This window comes from Pristiophorus japonicus, chromosome 22 (assembly GCF_044704955.1).
Source record: "Pristiophorus japonicus isolate sPriJap1 chromosome 22, sPriJap1.hap1, whole genome shotgun sequence".
In the NCBI taxonomy this organism is placed as follows: domain Eukaryota; kingdom Metazoa; phylum Chordata; class Chondrichthyes; family Pristiophoridae; genus Pristiophorus; species Pristiophorus japonicus.
In genome coordinates, this window is record NC_091998.1 from 64,112,982 (window position 1) to 64,137,745 (window position 24,764).

A 24,764-nucleotide genomic window follows, 5' to 3' on the forward strand; every position below is an offset into this window, starting at 1 on the left:
CAGAATTTTATATGTTTCTATGAGATCCCCTCTCATCCTTCTAAACTCCAGTGAATACAGGCCCAGTCGATCCAGTCTCTCCTCATATGTCAGTCCTGCCATCCCGGGAATCAGTCTGGTGAACCTTTGTTGCACTCCCTCTGTCATGTATATAATCTTCATGTAACTGTAACCTTCATGCAACAACACTGTACACTGTACATGCCTAAGAAATGCACACCTTGACCACAGGGGGTGAACTTGTGGGAGACACTCCTCACCTGGTGATCCAGGTATAAAGGGAGGTCCCACACAGGGTCATCACTCCTTGGTCCTGTGAATAAAGGTACAGGTCACAGAGTGACCTTGTGTCCAGTATGTGCCTCGTGTTGATTTGCTGTAGTGTATAAGTACATAACTCAATAGCAAGAATGTCCTTCCTCAGATTAGGAGACCAAAACTGTACACTGTGGCGTCCTTACACCTTGCTATAGAATCACACGAGGCAAGTACTGCAGACAAGGTCACTGTGTGACCTGAACCTTTATTCCCAGGACCAACAAGTGATGACCCTCCGTGGGACCTCCCTTTATATACCTGGGTGACCAGGTGAGGAGTGTCTCCCACAAGTTCACCCCCTGTGGTCAAGGTGTGCATTACGCAGGTGTATACAGTGTACAGTGTTGTTCCATAAAGGTTACAGTTGTGTGAAGGTTACAAACATGACATACACAATATTCAAGGTGTGGTCTCACCAAGGTCCCTGTACAACTGCAGTAACACCTCCCTGCTCCTATACTCAAATCCCCTCGCTATGAAGGCCAATATACCATTTGTCTTCTTCACCGCCTGCTGTACCTGCATGTCAACTTTCAATGACTGATGTACCATGACACCCAGGTCTCGTTGCACCTCGCCTTTTCCTAATCTGTCACCATTCAGATAGTATTCTGCCTTCCTGTTTTTGCCACCAAAGTGGATAATCTCACATTTATCTATATTATACTACATCTGCCATGCATTTGCCCACTCACCTAACCTGTCCAAGTCTCCCTGCAGCCTCTTAGCATCCTCCTCACAGCTCACACTGCCACCCAGCTTAGTGTCATCTGCAAACTTGGAGATATTACACTCAATTCCTTCATCTAAATCATTAATGTATATTGTAAATAGCTGGGGTCCCAGCACAGAACCTTGCGGCACTCCACTAGTCACTGCCTGCCATTCTGAAAAGGACCCGTTTATTCCTACTCTTTGCTTCCTGTCTGACAACCAGTTCTCAATCCACGCCAATACCATGTGCTATAATTTTACACACTAATCTCTTGTTCTTTTGCCTGTATTCTTACACAGTGCAATGTCGTCATACATGCCCTGATCCCTCTGCCTCGCTTAGTTGAAACAAAAATAGCGACCTCACTCAGTGAGCTGCTTATGTGGATATATTTAAATAGGACTCTCCAGTTGTACGAGGTCATCGATAACATTTCTCATTATTGGCCGCCTGAGTCTCAAGCTTTTGGTCACCCGTCCTAATATCTCCTTATGTGGCTCGGTGTCAAATGTTGTTTGATAGCGCACTTGTGAAGCTCCTTGGGACGGTTCACTACGTTAAAGGCGCTATATAAATGCAAGCTGTTGTTGTAGGCGAGTGCCCATCAATAGATTTCTTCCCTATTACGTTTTAATTTCGATCTGATAACATTGGCAATGACTGCCGGCGTAACACTCACCGATCAGGTGAATCCCTCCCACACTGCCTCTCACAGCAAGTACCGAGGCAGCCACTTCACCCTGCGGCACACGTCTGGTTGGTGGTTTCACAATAAGAACATAAGAAATAAGAGCAGGAGTAGAGCATACGGCCCCTCGAGCCTGCTCCGCCATTTAATACGATCATGGCTGATCCGATCATGGACTCAGCTCCACTTCCCCGCCCGCTCCCCATAACCCCTTATCCCCTTATCGTTTAAGAAACCGTCTATTTCTGTCTTAAATTTATTCAATGTCCCGGCTTCCACAGCTCTCTGAGGCAGCAAATTCCACAGATTTACAACCCTCAGAGAGAAGAAATTTCTCCTCATCTCAGTTTTAAATGGGCGGCCGCTTATTCTAAGACCATGCCCCCTAGTTCTAGTCTCCCCATCAGTGGAAACATCCTCTCTGCATCCACCTTGTCAAGTCCCCTCATAATCTTATACGTTTTGATAAGATCACCTCTCATTCTTCTGAATTCCAATGAGGCTCAACCTACTCAACCTTTCCTCATAAGTCAACCCCCTCATCTACGGAATCAACCTAGTGAACCTTCTCTGAACTGCCTCCAAAGCAAGTATATCCTTTCGTAAATATAGGAACCAAAACTGCACGCAGTACTCCAGGTGTGGCCTCACCAACACCCTGTATAGCTGCAGCAAGACTTCCCTGCTTTTATACTCCATCCCCTTTGCAATAAAGGCCAAGATTCCATTGGCCTTTCTGATCACTTGCTGTACCTGCATACTAACCTTTTGTGTTTCATGCACAAGTACCCCCAGGTCCCGCTGTACTGCGGCACTTTGAAATCTTTCTCCATTTAAATAATAACTTGCTCTTTGATTTTTTTCTGCCAAGATGCATGACCTCACACTTTCCAACATTATACTCCATCTGCCAAATTTTTGCCCACTCACTTAGCCTGTCTATGTCCTTTTTCAGATTTTTTGTGCCCTCCTCACACATTGCTTTTCCTCCCATCTCTGTATCGTCAGCAAACTTGGCTACGTTACACTCGGTCCCTTCTTCCAAGTCGTTAATATAGATTGTAAATAGTTGGGATCCCAGCACTGATCCCTGCGGCACCCCACTAGTTACTGATTGCCAACTTGAGAATGAACCATTTATCCCGACTCTCTGTTAGTTAGCCAATCCTCTATCCATGCTAATATATTACCCCCAACCCCGTGAACTTTTATCTTGTGCAGTAACCTTTTATGTGGCACCTTGTCAAATGCCTTCTGGAAATCCAAATACATCACATCCACTGGTTCCCCTTTATCCACCCTGTTTGTTACATCCTCAAAGAATTCCAGCAAATTTGTCAAACATGACTTCCCCTTCATAAATCCATGCTGACTCTCCCCGACCGAACTTTGCTTTTCCAAATGTCCTGCTACTGCTTCGTTAATAATGGACTCCAACATTTTCCCAACCACAGATGTTAGGCTAACTGGTCTATAGTTTCCTGCTTCCCCTTCATAAATCCATGCTTGTAACAGTTGCCTGAATGTTTCTCTTTAACAGGTGACGTGCACGCTGATTCATCAAAATGGATTCTGCGCCTTTTATGGAGTGTGTGAGAGAAACCCAGAATTGCCTTGCTTGGACAATAGCCATGCCCGCACATTGTCTGGTAAACACTTGCAGAAGCTGAGATCTGTGTGCCCAATGCTCTACACTGGGGAACTGAGCACCAAGGCCTGCTGTTCAATTGAACAGCTGGACACACTGGATAAAAGTCTGTCATTCTCCAAACCTTTATTAGCACGCTGTCCTTCTTGTGTCCAGAACTTTATCAACCTGTACTGCCAGAACACCTGCAGCCCCGATCAGAGCCTGCACATTAATGTCAGCAGAACCATCCACGCCAACATCTCGAGCGGCATTGCCGAGGCGGTGCTTGAGTATCAGTGTTACTACAGTCGGCTCTTTGCAGACGGGGCCTTCAACTCCTGCAAAAACGTGCGGTTTCTGGCAACGGGGGGCTTCGCCATCGCTACCATGTGCGGCAAGTACGGCTCCAAACTGTGCAACACCGAACGCTGGCTGGGTTTCCAAGGTGACAGCAGCAACGGGTTGGCCCCGCTGGACATCAAGTTCGTTCTGGTCGACAACAGGACTGGTGGCATCGGCGGTGGCATCGTCCCCTACAACGGAACCTTCTGGAAGTGTGACGCCTCACCGGTCGCCAACGGGAAAGCGTGCTCCTGCCTGGACTGCACGGAGTCGTGCCCCCATATCCAAACTCCGCGGCCCCCCGCCGGCCGCTGGAAGATTGACAAGTTGGATGGGGCGCTGGTCGTTTGCGTCGTTGTGTTCTGCTCGCTGGTGATTTTCTTCGTTATTTTTCTAATGGGTCGCTATTTTTTCAGTCAGGGAAACGAAGAGGACCACAACAGTTTGAAAGCCCCTCAGGTTAGGCAGGAAGACGTCAAGTGGACCCACCGAATCAGCCAGGCCACACAGCAATTCCTGGCCAGGATATTCAGAAGCTGGGGTGTCATGGTGGCGCGTTATCCTTTCACTGTCATTTGTATATCTTTCATTGTGGTCATCGTTCTGTCCACTGGCCTGACCTTCATCACACTCACCACCAACCCCGTCGAACTGTGGTCCGCCCCCAACAGCCGCGCCCGTCAAGAGAAGGACTTCCACGACGCCAACTTTGGCCCCTTCTTTCGCACCAACCAAATCATAATCACCGTGCAGAACCGCTCCAGCTACACCTACGACTCCGTGGTCTTCGGGAAATACAAGTTCTCCGGGATCTTCTCCAAAGATATCATCCTGGAGCTCCTGGATTTCCAGGCCAGGCTCCAGAATATAAACGTTTGGTCAGAGACAGCGAAGAGGAACATCACCATCGCGGACATCTGCTACGCGCCGCTGAACCTAGCCAATCCCCGCAGCACCAACTGTGCAGTCAACAGCCTGTTGCAGTACTTCCAAAATAACATTACCAGGATTGACGCGACGGCAAACCAGACCTTGGCTGGAGTAACTGGCACCGTTGACTGGCGGGATCACTTCATTTATTGTATCAAGTAGGTATCTTGCTATCTCATTAGCTTTACTAAACTGAGGCATAGCGACAGAGAGAGAGGAACGCTGCTAGGGAATGGGACACAAACTTTACACGTTGTAACTCCACACCTTGTCGTGGAATCACAGGGCCCGAATTTAGTCAAGGACCCTGTCCGCCCAAGTGCCATTCAAAGGACTGCTGATGGCCGCCGAGGTCCCTGATACATAGAAACATAGAAAATAGGTGCAGGAGTCGGTCATTCGGCCCTTCGAGCCTGCACCACCATTCGATAAGATCATGGCTGATCATTCACCTCAGTACCCCTTTCTTGCTTTCTCGCCATACCCCTTAATCCCTTTAGCCGTAAGGGCCACATCTAACTCCCTTTTGAATATATCTAACGAGCTGGCCTCAACAACTTTCTGCGGTAGAGACTTCCACTGGTTAACAACTCTGAGTGAAGAAGTTTCTCCTCATCTTGGTCCTAAATGGCTTACCCCCTTATCCTTAGACTGTGACCCCTGATTCTGGACTTCCCCAACATCGGGAACATTCTTCCTGCCTCTAACCTGTCCAGAATTTTATACGTTTCTATGAGATCCCCTCTCATTCTTCTAAACTCCAGTCAATACAGGCCCAGTCGATCCAGTCTCTCCTCGTATGTCAGTCCTGTCATCGTGAAGGTCCTTCAAAGGGCGGCAGGCGGCAGAAGAGGGACTTACGGCACCAACCTGGGTGGCAGGCAGCGGGCAAGAGCTCCCAATTTCGGCAGCAAAGGTGCTTGCTGCTCAAGTGCCGCCCAGGATGGAATCGGGCCCAGGCAGGGTCGAAGACCTGCAAAGGAAAAGAATTTTTTAAAAAACCATTGGAAGGCTTTCTGGGAACCCCATTCCCCCATCCCGGTAAGTCGCTGTCAAGAAAAAAAGAAAAAGATATTTACTCACCTTTCTTTCAGCTCCTCATACTCACCGTCGGGGACAGACCGGCCTCCAGCCAGCGGTCCTTCCCCGCTCTGGCACCGACTCCCGCCCGGATCAATTGGGCATCTCGCCGGGCGGGCTTCCCGCATGCTCTCCCCTCCCGCCCGCTCCAGACTGGATCGAAACTGGAACACGAGGAGGAATGTCAGCGGCAGTGGGACAGTGGGTGACAGTGGGTGGCAGTGGGACAGTGGGACAGTGGGACAGTGGGTCAGTGGGTGACAGTGGGACAGTGGGTGACAGTGGGACAGTGGGACAGTGGGACAGTGGGTGACAGTGGGACAGTGGTCGACAGTGGGACAGTGGGACAGTGGGTGACAGTGGGTGGCAGTGGGACAGTGGGACAGTGGGACAGTGGAACAGTGGGTGACAGTGGGACAGTGGGACAGTGGGTGGCAGTGGGACAGTGGGTGACAGTGGGTGGCAGAGGGACAGTGGGACAGTGGGACAGTGGGACAGTGGGTGACAGTGGGTGACAGTGGGACAGTGGGACAGTGGGACAGTGGGGGACAGTGGGTGACAGTGGGACAGTGGGTGACAGTGGGACAGTGGGACAGTGGGTGATAGTGGGACAGTGGGACAGTGGGTGACAGTGGGACAGTGGGACAGTGGGACAGTGGGTGACAGTGGGACAGTGGGTGACAGTGGGACAGTGGGTGACAGTGGGACAGTGGGACAGTGGGTGACAGTGGGACAGTGGGACAGTGGGAGACTGTGGGACAGTGGGACAGTGGGTGACAGTGGGACAGTGGGACAGTGGGACAGTGGGCGGGGAGTGGGTGGCAGTGGGTGGGGAGTGGGCGACACTGGGTGGCAGTGGGCGACAGTGGGTGGGGAGTGGGTGACAGTGGGTGGCAGAGGGTGACAATGGGTGGGGAGTGGGCAACAATGGGCGACAGTGGGCGGCAATGGGCGACAGTGGGTGACAGTGGGTGACAGTGGTTGGGGAGTGGGTGACAGTGGGTGACAGTGGGTGACAGTGGTTGGGGAGTGGGTGACAGTGGGTGAAAGTGGGTGACAGTGGGTGACGGTGGTTGGGGAGTGGGTGACAGTGGGTGGCAGAGGGTGACAGTGGGTGACAGTGGGCGACAGTGGGCGGCAGTGGGCGACAGTGGGTGACAGTGGGTGACAGTGGTTGGGGAGTGGGTGACAGTGGGTGGCAGAGGGTGACAGTGGGTGACAGTGGGTGACAGTGGGCGGGGAGTGGGTGGCAGTGGGTGGCAGTGGGTGACAGTGGGCAACAATGGGCGGCAGTGGGCGGCAGTGGGCAACAGTGGGTGACAGTGGGTGACAGTGGTTGGGGAGTGGGTGACAGTGGGTGGCAGAGGGTGACAGTGGGTGACAGTGGGCGACAGTGGGCGACAGTGGGTGACAGTGGGTGACAGTGGTTGGGGAGTGGGTGACAGTGGGTGGCAGAGGGTGACAGTGGGTGACAGTGGGCGACAGTGGGCGGGGAGTGGGTGGCAGTGGGTGGCAGTGGGTGACAGTGGGTGGCAGTGGGTGACAGTGGGCGACAGTGGGCGGGGAGTGGGTGGCAGTGGGTGACAGTGGGCGACAGTGGGCGGGGAGTGGGTGACAGTGGGCGACAGTGGGCGACAGTGGGTGGCAGTGGGTGGCAGTGGGTGGCAGTGGGTGACAGTAGGTGGCAATGGGCGGCAGTGGGTGGTGAGTGCACCCATTCTGGGCCCATAGATACATAGAATGATACGGCACAGAAGGAGGCCATTCAGCCCATCATGCCTGTGCCAGCTCTTTGAAAGAGGGATCCAGTTACTCCGACTCCCTCGCTCTTTCACCACAGTCCAGCAAATATTTGCCCTTCAAGCATTTATCCAATTCTCTTTTGAAAGTTATTATTGAAACTGCTTCCACCGCCTTTTCAGGCTGCGCGTTCCTGATCATAACATAAGAAGATAAGAAATAGGAGCAGGAGTCGGCCATTCGGCCCCTCGAACCTGCTCCGCCATTCAATACGATCATGGCTGATCTGATCATGGACTCAGCTCCACTTCCCCGCTCAATTTTATTTTCTCCTTTTCTCCCCTCGTGTCACCTGTGTTTTTTTTGCTGATTATACTTTAAATCTGTGTCACCGACCCTCCTGCCCCTGGAAATAGTTTCTCCTTATTAACTCCAGCAAACCACATCGGCTCAGAATTTGCCGCTGGAATGCTTCCCGCGGGCACCCGACCGCAACAATTTCTACGCAAGTATCTGTTGTTCCCGGAGGTTCGGAGACCTCTGGTTCTGAGCCTCGCGGCGAAGGCCTGCGTCGAGGCCCATGTATCCCAGCAGCCTATGGGCTTCGTACACATCACTGGGATCATCTGGGTTGGCTCCACCTATCAGATTAGGGGTGATCCCCATTCATTCTTACAGTGATTCCAATCAATGGGAATACCCCAAAACACACAAGCACGTAAGATAAATTTTAAATAAAATCACATATTTAAAATTAATCAGAGTGGAATTTAATTAATTATTTAAAACAAAAATGTAATTTTTTGCACAATAAATGTACATATTTTATAGGGTCTAAAAATACCTTGCCTTATTTAACAGGATTTTGAATGTTTAAATTATTGAAAAAAATGTGTTATTCTGTGCTTGAAAAGTCTGACGCTGGTCTTACGCTGGCTTTTATCAGTCGTAAGAATCTGAAGGACATTCGCTGGGCAAATAGCGCCACTCGCCGCCCGCGGAGGCCCGTTAGTTTCGAATGGGTGCGATCTGCCGCGAGGATTCTTGGCAGGTCACAACTTCCAGGTTTCTCATCCCTAAACTCGCAACTTGCAGGGCTCCCACGGACACACGCGCACCTCGAACTCGCCTGTGGAGAGCACAAAGTCAGGCCCATCCTGATTTTGAACACCTCGATCAAATCTCCTCTTAACTTCGCTGTTCTAAGGTGCACAACCCCGGCTTCTCCAGTCTCTCCATGTGTCTGAAGTCTCTCATCGCTGGTACCATTCTAGTCAATCTCCTCCGCACCCTCCCCAAGATTTTGACATCTTTCTCAAAGTGTGGTGCCCAGAATTGGCCACAATATTCCAGTTGGGACCTAACCAGTATTTTATAAAAACTTGGCATAACTTCCTTACTTTTGTACTCTATGCCTCTATTTATAAAGACACGGATCTCAGGTGCCTTTTTCCAACAGTTGCGCCAACTTGTCTCGTCTTGTGTACACCCAGGTCTCTCTGTTCCTGCACCCCTTTTAAAATTGTCCCATTTAGTTTATTTTTCCTCTCCTTATTCTTCTGACCAAAATGACTCTTCACATTTCTCTGCGTTAAATTTCATCTGCCACGTGTCTGCCCATTTCGCCAGTCTGTCTGTGCCCTGAGGTCTGTTGCTATCCTCCCCGCCATTTACTACATGTCCGAGTTTCATGTCATCTGCAAACTTTCAACTTTGCCCCGTATATCCAAGTGCAGGTCATTAATCTATATCAACGAGAGCCGTGCTCCCAACACTGACCTCGAGGGGACACCACTGCGCATTCCCCTCCAATCTGCAAACAAATATTTCACTGTTTCCTCGCTGCTTTCTGTCCCTCAGCCAATTTTGTATCCACACTGCCACTGTGCACCTTAATCCCGTGGGCTTTAATTTTGTTAACAAGTCTATTATGCGATACGAAAGCAAAATCATGCGGATGCTGGAATCTGGAATAAAAACAGAAAATGCTGGAAATCTCAGCAGGTCAGTTAGCAAAGGGCCATCGACCCGAAACGTTAACTCTGCTTCTGCCTGACCCGCTAAGGTTTCCAGCATTTTCATGTTTTTACTCTATTATGCGGCACTTTATCAAACGCCTTTTGAAAGTCCAGGTACATAACATCAACCTTCTCCATTGCTTCATCAAACAACTCGATCAAGTTAGCCAAACACGATTTGCCTTTAACAAATCCATAGTGGATTTATTAACCCATATTTTCCAAGTATCTGAGCAATTTTGTCCTGGGGTCACGGCCTGTAACTTGCAGTCAGCGGCTGCAGCAAAGGCACTTCCTGCCGGCCCCGCGATCAGCTGCCCACAACCACCTCGCGATCGCTGTGGCGACAGGTTTGGCTTTTCCGACGCGCAAATAAAACAAACGCAAGTTACGGCGGAGTGCCTGACAAGCTGTCTCAGCAGCCAATCACATTGCAGAATTCTCACGGACAGCGATCCAGGAAGTGAAGGAGTTTCTTTGGTTCTAATTTTTTTCGAATCGTTAGGGCAAGCGAAGCAAAGATTGTGTCTCTCACACGGGGAAAAGGTAAACCTGAGATAAAGAGGAACAAACTTTCTTTTTTTAATTCGAATTTTCTTTTAAAAGTTTCTTAAAAATGTTACTTTTTAATTAAAGTGGATAAATTTGACACTCCACATAATATAAATTCGTTTTTCAGGGCCACAACCTTTGTCGAACAGTCAGTATGCTGTTAAAATCCCAGTTGCACCAAATCCAAAAAGGTCAAACTTTTAAAGGGGTATTTAACAGGGGTAATACCGCGGAAAAGCCTGAGTTTTCGTCAGTTTCCCTGATTGGACAGATTTCACTGATTGGCAGCAGTGGGGGAGGGGCCACAGCGCAGCCAGTGTTGGAGCAGCGAATGACAGACCACACCTTCAGAATTTCCGTGTTGGGACGCGCATGCGCTAAACCCTGGGGCAATGAAACTGACCGCTGGTCGTTCGCTGTTACTACCCACGCAAACTCCGAGCCAACGCCTCTAAAAGTTTTGCCCACCATCGATGTTGGGCTGACTGACCGGTAGTTGCGTGTTGGACCCTCTCCCCTTTTTGAACAGGGGTGTAACATTTGCAATCCTCCAGTCCTCTGCCACCACCCAAGGAGGATTGAACGATTGTGGCCAGAGCCTCTGCAATTTACACCCTGACTTCCCTCAGAAAACTAGGTTGCATCCCATCCGGACCGGGAGACATAGCCGCTTTAAGTACTGCCAGCCTATATATTAATGTCTTGGACTTGGGGCTACCGGGTACAATTTTGAAATTTGCAGATGGCACAAAATGTGTGGAAGTTTAGTAAACAGTGAGGAGGATAGTAAAAGACTTCAAGAGGACATAGACAGGCTGGTGGAATGGGCGACACATGGCAGACAAAATTCAACACAGAAAAGTGTGAGTGGATACATTTGGGTAAGAAGACTGAGGAGAGACAAGCTAAATGGTGCAATTCTAAATGGGGGTGTTTGTGCACAAAACTTTGAAGGTGGCAGAAGAGGTTGAAAAAGGAGTAAATAAAGCATATGGGATCCTGGGCTGTATAAATAGGGGCATAGGGGGAGAATTTACATAGCATCCTGTTTGGAGGCAGTAACCTTGGTGAGGTGGGACTTCCTGTGCCTGGTGAAGAAGTCCCGCCCTCCCGGACCTAAATTGGGGTCACCGCCCCCTAAAGGAAGTGGAATGCCATGTCGGGCGCTCCACTTCCTCTCGGCTACGGCTCTGGGGCGTTAAGAGCGCGTGCAAGTGAGAGCGCTACGCGGCCTCTCCAGGGAGCGCTGACGCGACCATAGGGCCCTCCCCTTCCGTTAAAGGTGGGGGGGCACGCTGTGAGCTCTGCAGGTGTTTCAGGGGCCGACACTGGGACACCGGGGATGTCGGGCTGCACCATCGCGGCGCGGACCGAGTAGGCCGGTTCCAGAACAAAATGGCGGCGCGCACCTCACCTTTAACCTTCGCCCCGCCAGCGGAGTGGGGCCCGGTTCGCGACCCGCAAGGCGAGCGCTGACAGCGCCCTCGGTGGCCTCACGGGGCGCTGCCCAATTTCTGCCGCTACCGGCTGCGCACATCGATGATGTCATCGCCAGAGGCGCAGTGGCCCAGGGCGCTACTCATAGCAGCCCCCCCCCCTCCCCTCCCCGGGCGGTAACTGGTTTGCGACCTGTTAGCGCCCCCCCCCCCCCGGAGGTGCTTACGGCAATCGTAAACCATGCGAATTTCGGCCCCACAGAGTAACACAACCAGGAAGTTATGCTGAACCTGTACAAAACACTAGTTCGACCCCGGCTGGGGTATTGTGTCCAATTCTGGGCACCACACTTTGGGGAGGATGCGAAGGTTTTGGAGAAGGTGCCAGAAAGGCTTTACCAGAATGGTTCCAGGGATGAGGGATTACAGTTACGTGGAGAAGCTGGGGTCATTCTCCTTAAAGCAGAGAAGACTAAGCGGAGATTTGATCGAGGTGTTTAAAATCATGAAGGGTTTAGATAGAGATACTGTTTCCCACGGCTGAAGGGCCGATAACCAGAGGGCCCGGATTTAAGGTGATGGACAAATGAGACGACATGAGGAAAATCTTTCTCCACAACGAGTGGTTAGGATTTGGAGTGCCCTGCCTGACAGGGCGGTGGATATAGAGTCAATCGTGGTCTTCCAAAGGGACTTGGATAAATACTTGAAGGAGATACAATTGCCGGGATTTGGGGAATGAGCGGGGGAGCGGGATAGAACCTGTGCAGATTCGAAGGGCCGAATGGCCTCCTTCTGTGCCGTACGATTCTATGATGAAAGATGTTGTATGACCGTTAATGTTAGCCGCGAATCTCTCCTCAGGTACTCACTTTGCCCCTCTATTTCCCTTTTTCAGTTCTTCTCTGCACTTTTTGTATTCAGCTTGGTTCTCTACGGTATTATGAAACTGACATTTATGGTAAGCCTCCTTTTTCTGGTTAATATTAACCTCTGTGTCTGTGGTCATCCAGGGAGCTCTAGCGTTGGATGTCCTTCCTTTCCCCCTCCTGGGAATGTGTCCAGACTGTACCCAAACGATCTCCTTTTTGAAGGCCTTCCATTGCACCTTTTCTGATGGACTGTCCTTGTGTCACCACGTTGTCTGGCTTTGTGACTCTACACATTGTCTGTCCTGCCCCTCATCCGTGCCTTTGTTACTTCCAGACTTGACTATTCCAACGCACTTCTGGCTGGCCTCCCACATTCTACCCTAAGTAAACCAGAGGTGATCCAAAAACTCAGCTGCCCGTGTCCTAACTCGCACCAAGTCCCGCTCACCCATCACCCCCTGTGCTCGCTGACCTACATGGGCTTCCGATTAAGCAACGCCTCGATTTGAAAATTCTCATCTGTATTTACAAATCCCTCCATGGCCTCGCCCCTCCCTATCTCTGTAATCTCCTCCAGCCCCACAACCCCCTGAGATGTCTGCGCTCCTCTAATTCTGCCCTCTTGAGCATCCCTGATTATAATTGCTCCACCATCGGTGGCTGTGCCTTCTGTTGCCTGGGCCCCAAGCTCTGGAACTCCCTCCCTAAACCTCGCTACCTCTCTCTCCTCCTTCAAGACACTCCTTAAAACCTACCTCTTTGACCAAGCTTTTGGTCACCTGCGATAATTTCTAATTATGCGTCAAATTTTTAATCTCATAATACATCTGTGAAGCACCTTGGGACGTTTCGCTATGTTAAAGGTGCTGAATAAATACAAGTTGTTGTTGTAACTCTACACGTTGGGCTGTTGGTCTCTAAGTGCCACTCAATAAGTTCAAATGCCTTTCTGTCCCCAGCTCTCCTCTGTCTTTCAAAGACATCACAGAATTGGGAATGAGCTGCATGGCAGATTATGGAGCTCCAGTTTTTCCGTTCCTGGCTGTTGGGGGCTATAAAGGTAAACTGTTCAATTCACATCATCCTAGTGTCCTAGTGTCCCAGTGTCCTAGTGTCCCAGTGTCCCAGTGTCCCAGTGTCCCATTGTCCCAGTGTCCCAGTGTCCCAGTGTCCTAGTGTCCCAGTGTCCCAGTGTCCCAGTGTCACTGTGTCCCAGTGTCCTAGTGTCCTAGTGTCCTAGTGTCCCAGTGTCCCATTGTCCCAGTGTCACTGTGTCCCAGTGTCCTAGTGTCCCAGTGTCCCAGTGTCACTATGTCCCAGTGTCCTAGTGTCCCAGTGTCTCTGTGTCACTGTGTCCCAGTGTCCTAGTGTCCTAGTGTCCCAGTGTCTCAGTGTCCCAGTGTCCCAGTGTCCCAGTGTCTCAGTGTCCTAGTGTCCCAGTGTCCTAGTGTCCTAGTGTCTGTGTCCCAGTGCCCCAGTGCCCCAGTGTCCCATTGTCCCAGTGTCCTAGTGTCTCTGTGTCACTGTGTCCTAGTGTCCTAGTGTCCCAATGTCCCAATGTCCCAGTGTCACTGTGTCCCAGTGTCCTAGTGTCCCAGTGTCTCAGTGTCCCAGTGTCTCTGTGTCACTGTGTCCCAGTGTCCTAGTGTCCTAGTGTCCCAGTGTCTCAGTGTCCCAGTGTCCTAATGTCCTAGTGTCCCAGTGTCCCAGTGTCCCAGTGCCCCAGTGTCTCAGTGTCTCAGTGTCCCAATGTCCCAGTGCCCCAATGTCCCAGTGTCCCAGTGTCCCAGTGCCCCAGTGTCCCAGTGTCCCAATGTCCCAGTGTCCCATTGTCCCAGTGTCCTAGTGTCCCATTGTCCCAGTGTCCTAGTGTCTCTGATGTCTCTGTGTCTCACCATAATGGCTACACCATTAGAGAAAGTTACTTGTGCTAATGGAGAATATTAATGGCTAGTTTTAAGTAAACAAATAAGAATAGCCAAAACACAAAGGAAAAAAATTAGTGAGGATTATGAACGTTTATCTGGGAAGATTTAGCTTTTAAAGGTAAACAATAGCAAATATTCTATTTTAACTGTGACAGTCGCAATCTCTTAATCAGAGCAGTATTACTTAGAGAACATTGAATAAATAGAAGGACTTACATTTCTATAGCGCCTTTCACAACCTCAGGATATCCCATAGTTCTTCACAGCCAATGAATATGGAGTGTAATGTAGGAAACGTGACAGCCAATTTGTGCACAGCAAGCTCCCACGACAGTAGTTAGATAAACGACCAGGTAATCTCGTTTGATGATGTTGGTTGAGCGATAACCAGTGGCCAGGACACCGGAGAGAACTCCACTGCTCTTCCAATAGTACCATGGGGCCCTCCATATCCACCTGAGAGCAGCCTGGGCTGGCGGGCCGCCTGGCAGCAGCGAGGGCACGGGCGGGGGTGGGGGTGGCAGCGGGGGGGGGGGGGGGAATACCAATACTGTTATCCCGAGGAAGGGTGAGATGTAGCATTGTAGCAAGGAAGATCAAAGTCTAGAACCGGGGGCCACAGTCTCAGACTAAGTGGTCGGCCATTTAGGACTGAGATGAGGAGAAACTCATTCACTCAGGATCCTTGGAATTCTCTACCCCAAAGGGCTGTGGAGGCTCAGCCGTTGAGTATATTCAAGGCCGAGATCGATAGACTTTTGGATATTAAGGGAAACAAGGGATATGGGGACAGTGCAGGGAAGTGGAGTTGAGGTCGAAGATCAGCCATGATCTTATTGAATGACGCAGCAGGCTCGAGGGGCCCAATGGCCGACTCCTGCTCCTAATTTTTCTGTTCTATAGCCTTTGCCTCCCTATTAGGGCAGGGCAGATTGAGACCGATTGGCATTCACTCAAAGGGTATGATTCTGCACTCGCCTTTTCACTTTAACCTACACCTTGTTTTCTGACAGACGAAGATTACACTGGAGCAGAGGCCCTCATCATGACATTCTCTTTAAATAACTACGAAACTTACCAGCCTGAATATGAATACGTGTTGCTCTGGGAGCAAGAATACTTAAAGATTCTACAGGACTATAAGCAGAACAAGTCCATCAACTTCAGCTTTGTCTATATGTCTGAGGTATGGCGTTGGCCTGTCTCACCCCTTCCCCCTCGACCGACTTTTATATTCCCCTTTTTTTTACTTTTAACCCTCCTCTTGGTTCAACAGCTGGTTCCCAAAAGGCCAAACCCCATTTCGCCCCAGTCTGGGGCGCCAATGAGCCTCTCTGGAGAAAATATTCTTTCACTCCCCAAAAGATACGCGGCGGTGAAGAGCCACGCGGGAGAGGGCGGGCCGCCGCAGGGGCCTCTCCGCGGACTCTGAGCCGGGACGCACCGCTCCCCCTGGTCGCTCGGTGCACCAGGGCCCCGCTGCAGTGATTGCTGGCTCATTGGTGGCAACCTTCAGAAAACAATTAAGCCCCCCCCACACCCCCCCCACCCCGGTTCCCGATCGCCTTGGCAACGCTGTTTCTCATGGGCGCCTTTCAGGGCGCCCCAGAGCGCCTCGCGGCCAGTGAAGTACAGCTGAAGTGCCGTCACTGTTCTGATGTAGAGTGATGGGGCAAAGGTATGCACAGAAAGATCCCACAAACAGCAATGCGGTAAATGACCGTTTCATCTGCTTTCGTGACGTTAGTGGAGGGATAAGCACTGGCCAGGACACCCGGGAGAACTCTTCTTTGGCTTTACATAGCATCTAAAGACGCTTCTCAAAACAGTTCAGTGAATTATGTTTTTTTTGTCTGAAGTTGTCCGAGCTCACTGCCTTAGGCAGGCACAGCAACTATCTTGAGCACAGTTTCCACAAGAGGCAATGCAACGCATCACCCAAATCTTGGTGGTTGAGGGAGGAAAGTTGACCAGGCAGCAGGTGAACACCCAGCTCTTTCTTACCGTTCAATGACACAGCACAGAAGGAGGCCGTTCGGCCCATTGTGCCTGTGTTCTTGGACAGTCCTTTAAAGGTTCCCCAGAGCCAGCCCCCAGTTCCTTGGCTCATCTGAAAAGACGACATCTGCACCAATGCAGCATTCCCTTCGCACTGCACCAGGAGGGCAGGTGAGATTAGGTACTGAGGGCTTGGGTGGGGTTTGGTATTGAAAACCTTCTGACTCATAGGCTAGAGTACGGCCAACCGTTCCAAGCTGATATACCTGCTCTTACCACCGACTGCTTGTAAAATATCTGCAAAAAGCTAACGGAGATTAAGTACAGTGTAATGGGTTTTGTTTTCATGTTTTCACAGCGGTCACTTGAGGACGAGATTAACAGAACCACAGTAGAAGATATTCCGATTTTTGCCATCAGTTACTTGGTTATATTTGTCTACATTGCCTTCGCCCTTGGAGAATATACAAGTTGCAAAACTGTCATGGTGTGTAACTTCCTTCTCTGCTAATGTTAATGCATTTATTTTCTGATGTTCTTTTGATGAAAGCATGGTTCATAATCTGAGGGGGAGAAATTTGGTATCACCCGGTTTGGGGGCACTAACTTTTAAAATTTAGAAAAGTTAGTGCCAGACGCAAAACGGATCCTAACTTCTTCTAAATTGGGCTTTAGCACCCAGGTAAATGAGGCGCGAATGACCTCAGTGGGGCGCTGCAAGGGCGCTAATTGGAGCGAGCTTGTGACTTGTAGTCAACAATCATCCTTCAATCCTTCACACTGGCTCATTCCAGCTCTTAAAGGGGAGGTTATAAACGGGCGCTAATGGGAGGCGTAGACTACCTCAAATTCGCTTCCTTAGTCGCATTTGGCTTATCTCAGGACAAGTGCATAGAATCTTATAGCACAGACGAAGGCCAGTCGGCCTATCAAGCCTGTACCAGCCCTTTGAAAGAGTCATCCAGAGCCCTGTGATGGCCCATTTGTGGGATTGGATGTCAGTGATGTATGTTAACAATCAGTTTGGGACTTGAGTTTTATTGCAATGTTCTGAGTACGCAGAGAGAAAGATTTGCACCTATTAGGATGCAATACAATCTACATTTATTTAATGAAAAATTTCATACAGCAAATAATGTACCTGCGTTTCTGACATTAAAACATATCGACAAGTCCACGTTTAAATTAGTACAGAACCTATTCAGGTAATCAAATTAAAAGAATTGGGTCAATACTGCAGGATTAAAAATAACGCAGGGCAGTTTTATTCCATAACAGCTGCTTCAGATCTCCAGAGATGTTGATCCCAATACTTGCTGCCAAACGAAAGACGCGTTCATTTTGTGCCTATTGTTCATGAACAGAGAAAGGTCATCAGTTACTAAGTCTGTCCCTTTTCGATGAATCGTTCCTACCTGTCTCCCTAAATCTCAATCTCTTCTTCTCCAGAAATGTGTTAGAAAGAAAGACTTGCATTTCTATAGCACCTTTTACGACCACCGGATGTTCCAAATCACTTTACAGCCAATGAAGTACTTTTTGGCGTGTAGTCACTGTTGTAATGGCAGATGGGTATAATGTGGATAAATGTGAGATTATCCACTTTGGTGGCAAAAACAGGAGGGCTGATTATTATCTGAATGGTGACAGATTAGGAAAAGGGGAGGTGCAACGAGACCTGGGTGTCATGGTACATCAGTCATTGAAAGTTGGCATGCAGGTACAGCAGGCGGTGAAGAAGGCAAATGGCATGTTGGCCTTCATAGCGAGGGGATTTGAGTACAGGGGCAGGGAGGTGTTACTGCAGTTGTACAGGGCCTTGGTGAGGCCACACCTGGAATATTGTGTTCAGTTTTGGTCTCCTAATCTGAGGAAGGACATTCTTGCTATTGAGGGAGTGCAGCGAAGGTTCACCAAACTGATTCCCGGGATGACAGGACTGACATATGAAGAAACACTGGATTGACTAGGCTTGCATTCAATTGAATTTAGAAGAATGAGAGGGGATCCCATAGAAACATATAAAATTCTGACGAGTTTAGACAGGTTAGATGCAGGAAGAATGTTCCTGATGTTGGGGAAGTCCAGAACCAGAGGTCACAGTCTAAGGATAAGGATTAGGATCGAGATGAGGAGAAACTTCTTCACTCAGAGAGTTGTGGGCATGTGGAATTCTCTACCACAGAAAGTTGTTGAGGCCAGTTCGTTAGATATATTCAAAAGGGAGTTAGATGTGGTCCTCACGACTAAAGGGATCAAGGGGTATGGAGAGAAAGCAGGAATGGGGTACTGAAATGCTTGATCAGCCATGATCATATTGAATGGTGGTGCAGGCTCGAAGGGCCAAATGGTCTACTCCTGCACCTATTTTCTATGTTTCTATGTAATGTGGGAAATGCAGCAGCCAATCTAACACAAGCAAGCTCCCACAAACAGCAATGTGATAACGACCAGATAATCTGTTTTACTGATGTCGATTGAGGGATAAATATTGGCCGGAACACCGGGGATAACTCTTCTTCGAAATAGTGCCATGGGATCTTTTACATCCACCTGAGAGAGCAGACGGGGCCTCGGTTTAACGTCTCACCCAAAAGATGACACCTCCGACAGTGCAGCATTCACTTTGACACTGCACTGGGAGTGTCAGCCTAGATTTTTATGCTCAAGTCCCTGGAGTGGGTTGTGAACCAGAACCTTCTGACTCAGAGGCAAGAGTGCTGCCCACTGAGCCACGGTGGAGCTCATTGCCTGATGATGTCGTTACACTGTATGTTGCAGTGTGATTCACTGGTAATCTATTCACAGGTTTATCACACTTTGTCTGGCTTGCTTTCATAATACCCAAAAGTTGGAGAGTGTGGAGCGAAGCAGTTGCTTTGAGCCACTTTCCCATTTCACAAGTCGTATCAGGATTGAAAGGAAGGCACAAGATATCAAAAAGGAGAAAAGGCAAAAATAAAGAGGAAAATATGGCAAAATATTAGTTACTTATGCATTTCTGGTCTTTTTCGAACTACAGATCGACTCAAAGATTACGCTGGGACTGGGTGGAATTCTGGTAGTGTTAGGGGCTGTATTTTCGTCCATGGGGTTTTATGCATATATCGGAGTGCCCTCTTCGCTCATCATTCTCGAGGTGGTTCCCTTTCTGGTGCTTGCTATTGGCGCAGACAACATATTCATCCTCGTTCTTCAATACCAGGTCAGTTAAAGCAGAACTGGGTTTGAAACAAATTCAGAATCGCACCTAATTTTAATTCCTAACAGTAAAGCATTTGACTTAACAGAGTTATTCAATCTTTGGATCAATGCTCATTCAACAAGCTCTTGATACAGAAAAAAAGGCAAGAACTGGCCTTTATATGGTGATCCTTAAAAATGTGTAAAATGCAAACTTAGGGTGGAGAGCAAAACCGGAATCACGTTTGCTGCCCGTTAAATACCGGTTGGACGATTGTCGAAGATTATTGAGCTGACTATCGGGTGGAGCGTATAAAGGGCGACCAATATGACCTCGGCTATACTGCGTGCCCACCCCTGTCCGATTTCAACCCCTCGGCACAAATACGCTGGAAATCTAAAATAAAAACAAAAAATGCTGGAAATACTCAGCAGGTCGGGCAGCATCTGTGGAGAGAGGAACAGAGTTAACGTTTCAGTCATCGACCTGAAACGTTAACTCTGTTTCTTTCTCCATGGATGCTGCTCACAGGTTTGTAGAGCTGTTGAGCCAGGGTGTCCCTGGAGATGGAGCACGCGGTGTCCACCGGTACACTCGCGGCCTTCCGCGAGAGGTGGGCGCCGGAGGGACTGGAGTGCATCATCACCCCCGGCAACCAAATTTTAATTTGATTTTAATGTCTAAATTTTAATTTGTTTAAGTTGTCAGTTTTAGTGCCCCCCCCCCTCCTCCTTTTATCCAGGGGGCACTTGTATAATTTGTGTTTCTAGTGCCCTCAAAAATAAACAAAATAAAACAAGGAGGCACTTGAAAAGTTTTTGGAATATGCCCCCTCCCCCCTCTATTCAGGTGGGCACTTGATTACTGATACAACTAAAATAGTTGTAAAGCTGTTGAGTTGGGAGTGGTTTAGCCAGTCACATGATGTTCACAAGACTCAATAAAATCCCAGCCAGTTGGGTTCGGGGGATCCACGATGGGGCAGGTGGCTGTGAGCCTGGTGGATGAACTGGTAATGTGTAGTGTGATTGTTAAACTTTTGCTAATAAACCAACTAGTTCTTAATAGCGATGTGTTGCTATGGATTCTTTAGCAACGAACCCATGAAGCAAATACGTTACATTGGCTTTAGGTAACTGAAGATTGTTACCAGAAAGAATGAACTGATTGACAAAAATATTTCATCTAAATTGAAAAACCAAGGGGAAAAACCATTGACAAGACGGTACCAAAGTTAAAGACAAAATAAATCAGGAAGTATTGATTAGATCATGTCATGATTGGATTTTAAAAACCTAAATATTGTAGGATAAAGTGAGACTGAAGGAAATCAAGAATTTCAAAGTTTTCAGGACCTGTGGAAGAATTAAATTAGATTAAAATCAGTCTTGATTTCAACATAGTGAGGATTCGGGGCAAAGGACGAGAGTGTAGGTTGGTTAATTTGTACCTTGGGAGGAACAAGAGAGGAAAGTTCTGAAGTACTGACGCACCAATAAACCAGAGAGAATTGAGGAGGTTGCGACAGAGGTTGTAGGTCAGGCTTGTAAGAGGAAGACCTGTGAGAATGCTGTATCCTGAAAGACGAGACAGTCGGAACAAAGGGATGTGGAACCCCAGCACTCCATCGAAGCCTGAGCCAGGAATCTTGCACCAATCAGAACACGCCATGCTCAGAAAGAGAAAGTTTCTTAACCGATAAGGGCATAAGGGGTTATGGGGAGTGGGCAGGGAAGTGGAGCCGAGTCCGTGATCGGATTAAATGGCGGAGCAGGCTCGAGGGGCCATATGGCTTACTCCTGCTCCTATTTCTTATGTTCTTCAATCCACAGCGGGATGAGCGGAAAGCAGGAGAACAAAGGGAAGAGCAGATTGGCCGTGTATTGGGGGACGTTGCCCCGAGCATGCTTCTCTGCAGCATCTCGGAGTCCATCTGTTTCTTTCTTGGTAAGATTTACGTTCATTTTTACTCTTTCACCTTTTATGCCAGATGAAAATGCTCGTGTGTGTGTATGTGTGGAGGTTATTAGAGGCTCGAGTGGAGCATAGACTAGTTGGGCTGTAAATTCTATACAATTCCGTGCTATTCCCCCCAGTGAGAGCTCCGAGTGAAGACAAATATGCAACGTAGCAGGAAGTATGGCTCATTCTCAACCACGCTTGCATTTGGCATATGATGCGCTCCCCTTTTACAAGATGCCCTGACGATCACCAAAAACGAAACATCCTCCCTTACCTCACAAATCCCTCACATCATTGAGTATATTCAAGGCTGAGATCGATAGATCTTTGGACTCGAAAGGAATCAAGGGCTATGGGGATCAGGCGGAAAGTGGAGTTGAGGTCGAAGATCAGCCATGATCTTATAGAATGACGGAGCAGGCTCGAGGGGCCGAATGGTCGACTCCTGCTCCTATTTCTTATGTTCTTAAGAAAGAAACACTTGCATTTATACAGCGCCTTTCACGATCACCGGATGTCCCAAAGCGCTTTACAGCCAATGAAGTACTTTTGGAGTGTAGTCACTGTTGTAATGTGGGAAACGCAGCAGCCATCTTGCGCACAGCAAGCTCCCACAAACAGCGATGTGATCACGACCACATAATCTGTTTTTGTTATGTTGATTGAGGGATAAATATTGGGCAGGACACCGGGGGTAACTCCCCTGATCTTCTTTGAAATAGTGCCATGGAATCTTTTATGTCCACCTGAGAGAGCAGACGGGGCCTCGGTTTAAAGTCTCATCCAAAAGACGGCACCTCCGACAGTGCGGCACTCCCTCAGCACTGCACTGGGAGTGTCAGCCTAGTTTTATGAGCTCAAGTTCCTGGAGTGGGATATGAACCCACACCCTTCTGACTGAGAGGCAAGGGTGCTACCCACTAAGACACGGTCTACACTAATTGCAAAAAGACTCAAGGGTCCAGTTCAGATCACAAGTGGGTTCTAGTGATATACCCTTGGTTGTATAGTTAGATATTGGACAGTACGGTCATAGCCATAAATTAAGACAATGATATCACTGACTCGCACCTCGGTACCCAAGGCAATATCTACGGCAAGACCCAAAACTTGCTGCAGGCTTCCTCAATCTTCTTTCAGCTCCTCCTCACGAATTGCCAAAGCACTTCCTTTGGAGTCATCAACAAATTTCAGAATTGTGTTCTCTTTGCCCAACTCCATGTATCTCAGGACAAAAAGAGGCCAGCAAGCACCTCTGGGTTACCCCATTTCCAATCCTTCTCCAGTCTGAGCCATGCCCGTTCCTCCTGACTTTGTTTGCCTATTACTGACTTCCGACCCTTGCTGCTACATTCTGTCTCCTACCATAGGCCTGAGGTTTAGTAACAATGTTTATAAATTTGAATAGACATCTTATCATTTCTGTTCTGAAGATCCACTTACGCTGCATCTACCGTATTCTCTTTATCTGTACATTTCTTCAAAACGCTCCATTAAATTTGTAAAACATGAACTGTGACCTATCTAGATAAGTGTGAGTTTGGGGGGTGGGGGGTGGGGGGCTGTGTATAGAGTTTGGGTTTGGGGGGGCTGTGTATCTGGAGTGTGGGTTTGGGGGGCTGTGTATTGAGTGTGGGTTTGGGGGCTGTGTATAGAGTGTGGGTTTGGGGGCTGTGTATAGAGCGTGGGTTTGGGGGCTGTGTATCTGGAGTGTGGGTTTGGGGGGGCTGTGTATTGAGTGTGGGTTTGGGGGCTGTGTATAGAGCGTGGGTTTGGGGGCTGTGTATCTGGAGTGTGGGTTTGGGGGGCTGTGTATAGAGTGTGGGTTTGGGGGCTGTGTATAGAGTGTGGGTTTGGGGGCTGTGTATAGAGCATGGGTTTGGGGGCTGTGTATCTGGAGTGTGGGTTTGGGGGGGCCGTGTATAGAGTGTGGGTTTGGGGGCTGTGTATAGAGTGTGGGTTTGGGGGCTGTGTATAGAGTGTGGGTTTGGGGGCTGTGTATAGAGCATGGGTTTGGGGGCTGTGTATCTGGAGTGTGGGTTTGGGGGGGCCGTGTATAGAGTGTGGGTTTGGGGGCTGTGTATAGAGCGTGGGTTTGGGGGGGCCGTGTATAGAGTGTGGGTTTGGGGGCTGTGTATAGAGCGTGGGTTTGGGGGCTGTGTATAGAGCGTGGGTTTGGGGAGCTGTGTATAGAGTGTGGGTTTGGGGGGCTGTGTATAGAGTGTGGGTTTAGGGGCTGTGTATAGAGTGTGGGTTTGGGGGTTGTGTACCTGGAGTGTGAGTTTGGGGGGCTGTGTATAGAGTGTGGGTTTAGGGGCTGTGTATAGAGTGTGGGTTTAGGGGCTGTGTATAGAGTGTGGGTTTGAGGGGCTGTGTATAGAGTGTGGGTTTGGGGGCTGTGTATAGAGTGTGGGTTTGGGGGCTGTGTATAGAGCGTGGGTTTGGGGGCTGTGTATAGAGCGTGGGTTTGGGGAGCTGTGTATAGAGTGTGGGTTTGGGGGGCTGTGTATAGAGTGTGGGTTTAGGGGCTGTGTATAGAGTGTGGGTTTGGGGGTTGTGTACCTGGAGTGTGAGTTTGGGGGGCTGTGTATAGAGTGTGGGTTTAGGGGCTGTGTATAGAGTGTGGGTTTAGGGGCTGTGTATAGAGTGTGGGTTTGAGGGGCTGTGAATAGATTGTGGGTTTGAGGGGCTGTGTATAGAGTGTGGGTTTGGGGGGCTGTGTATCTCGAGTGTGGCATTGGGGAGCTGGGTATAGAGTGTGAGTTTGGAGGCTGTGTATAGAGTGTAGATTTGGGGGCTGTGTATCTGGAGTGTGAGTTTAGGGGGCTGTGTATCTGGAGTGTGGGTTTGGGGGGCTGTGTATAGAGTGTGGGTTTGGGGGGGCTGTGTATAGAGTGTGAGTTTGGGGGCTGTGTATCTCGAGTGTGGCATTGGGGAGCTGGGTATAGAGTATGAGTTTGGAGGCTGTGTATAGAGTGTAGATTTGGGGGCTGTGTATCTGGAGTGTGAGTTTAGGGGGCTGTGTATCTGGAGTGTGTGTTTGGGGGGCTGTGTATAGAGTGTGGGTTTGGGGGGGCTGTGTATAGAGTGTGAGTTTGGGGGCTGTGTATCTGGAGTGTGAGTTTGGAGGCTGTGTATAGAGTGTAGATTTGGGGGCTGTGTATCTGGAGTGTGAGTTTAGGGGGCTGTGTATAGAGTGTGGGTTTGAGGGGCTGTGTATAGAGTGTGGGTTTGAGGGGCTGTGTATAGAGTGTGGGTTTGGGGGGCTGTGTATCTCGAGTGTGGCATTGGGGAGCTGGGTATAGAGTGTGAGTTTGGAGGCTGTGTATAGAGTGTAGATTTGGGGGCTGTGTATCTGGAGTGTGAGTTTA

The 24,764-nt window shown here is 49.2% G+C and overlaps 1 protein-coding gene across 1 annotated transcript in view; it reads left to right on the forward strand.

Annotated features, from left to right (window-relative positions):
• npc1l1 (NPC1-like 1) overlaps window positions 1-24,764 on the forward strand; it is a 74,808-nt gene that overhangs the window by 6,702 nt on the left and 43,342 nt on the right. The window contains exons 2-7 of the mRNA XM_070865336.1: window positions 3,262-4,781; window positions 13,281-13,381; window positions 15,263-15,435; window positions 16,606-16,734; window positions 19,270-19,452; window positions 21,264-21,378. Of these exons, the coding sequence (XP_070721437.1) occupies window positions 3,262-4,781; window positions 13,281-13,381; window positions 15,263-15,435; window positions 16,606-16,734; window positions 19,270-19,452; window positions 21,264-21,378 (2,221 nt within the window). The remainder of the gene's footprint in view (window positions 1-3,261; window positions 4,782-13,280; window positions 13,382-15,262; window positions 15,436-16,605; window positions 16,735-19,269; window positions 19,453-21,263; window positions 21,379-24,764) is intronic.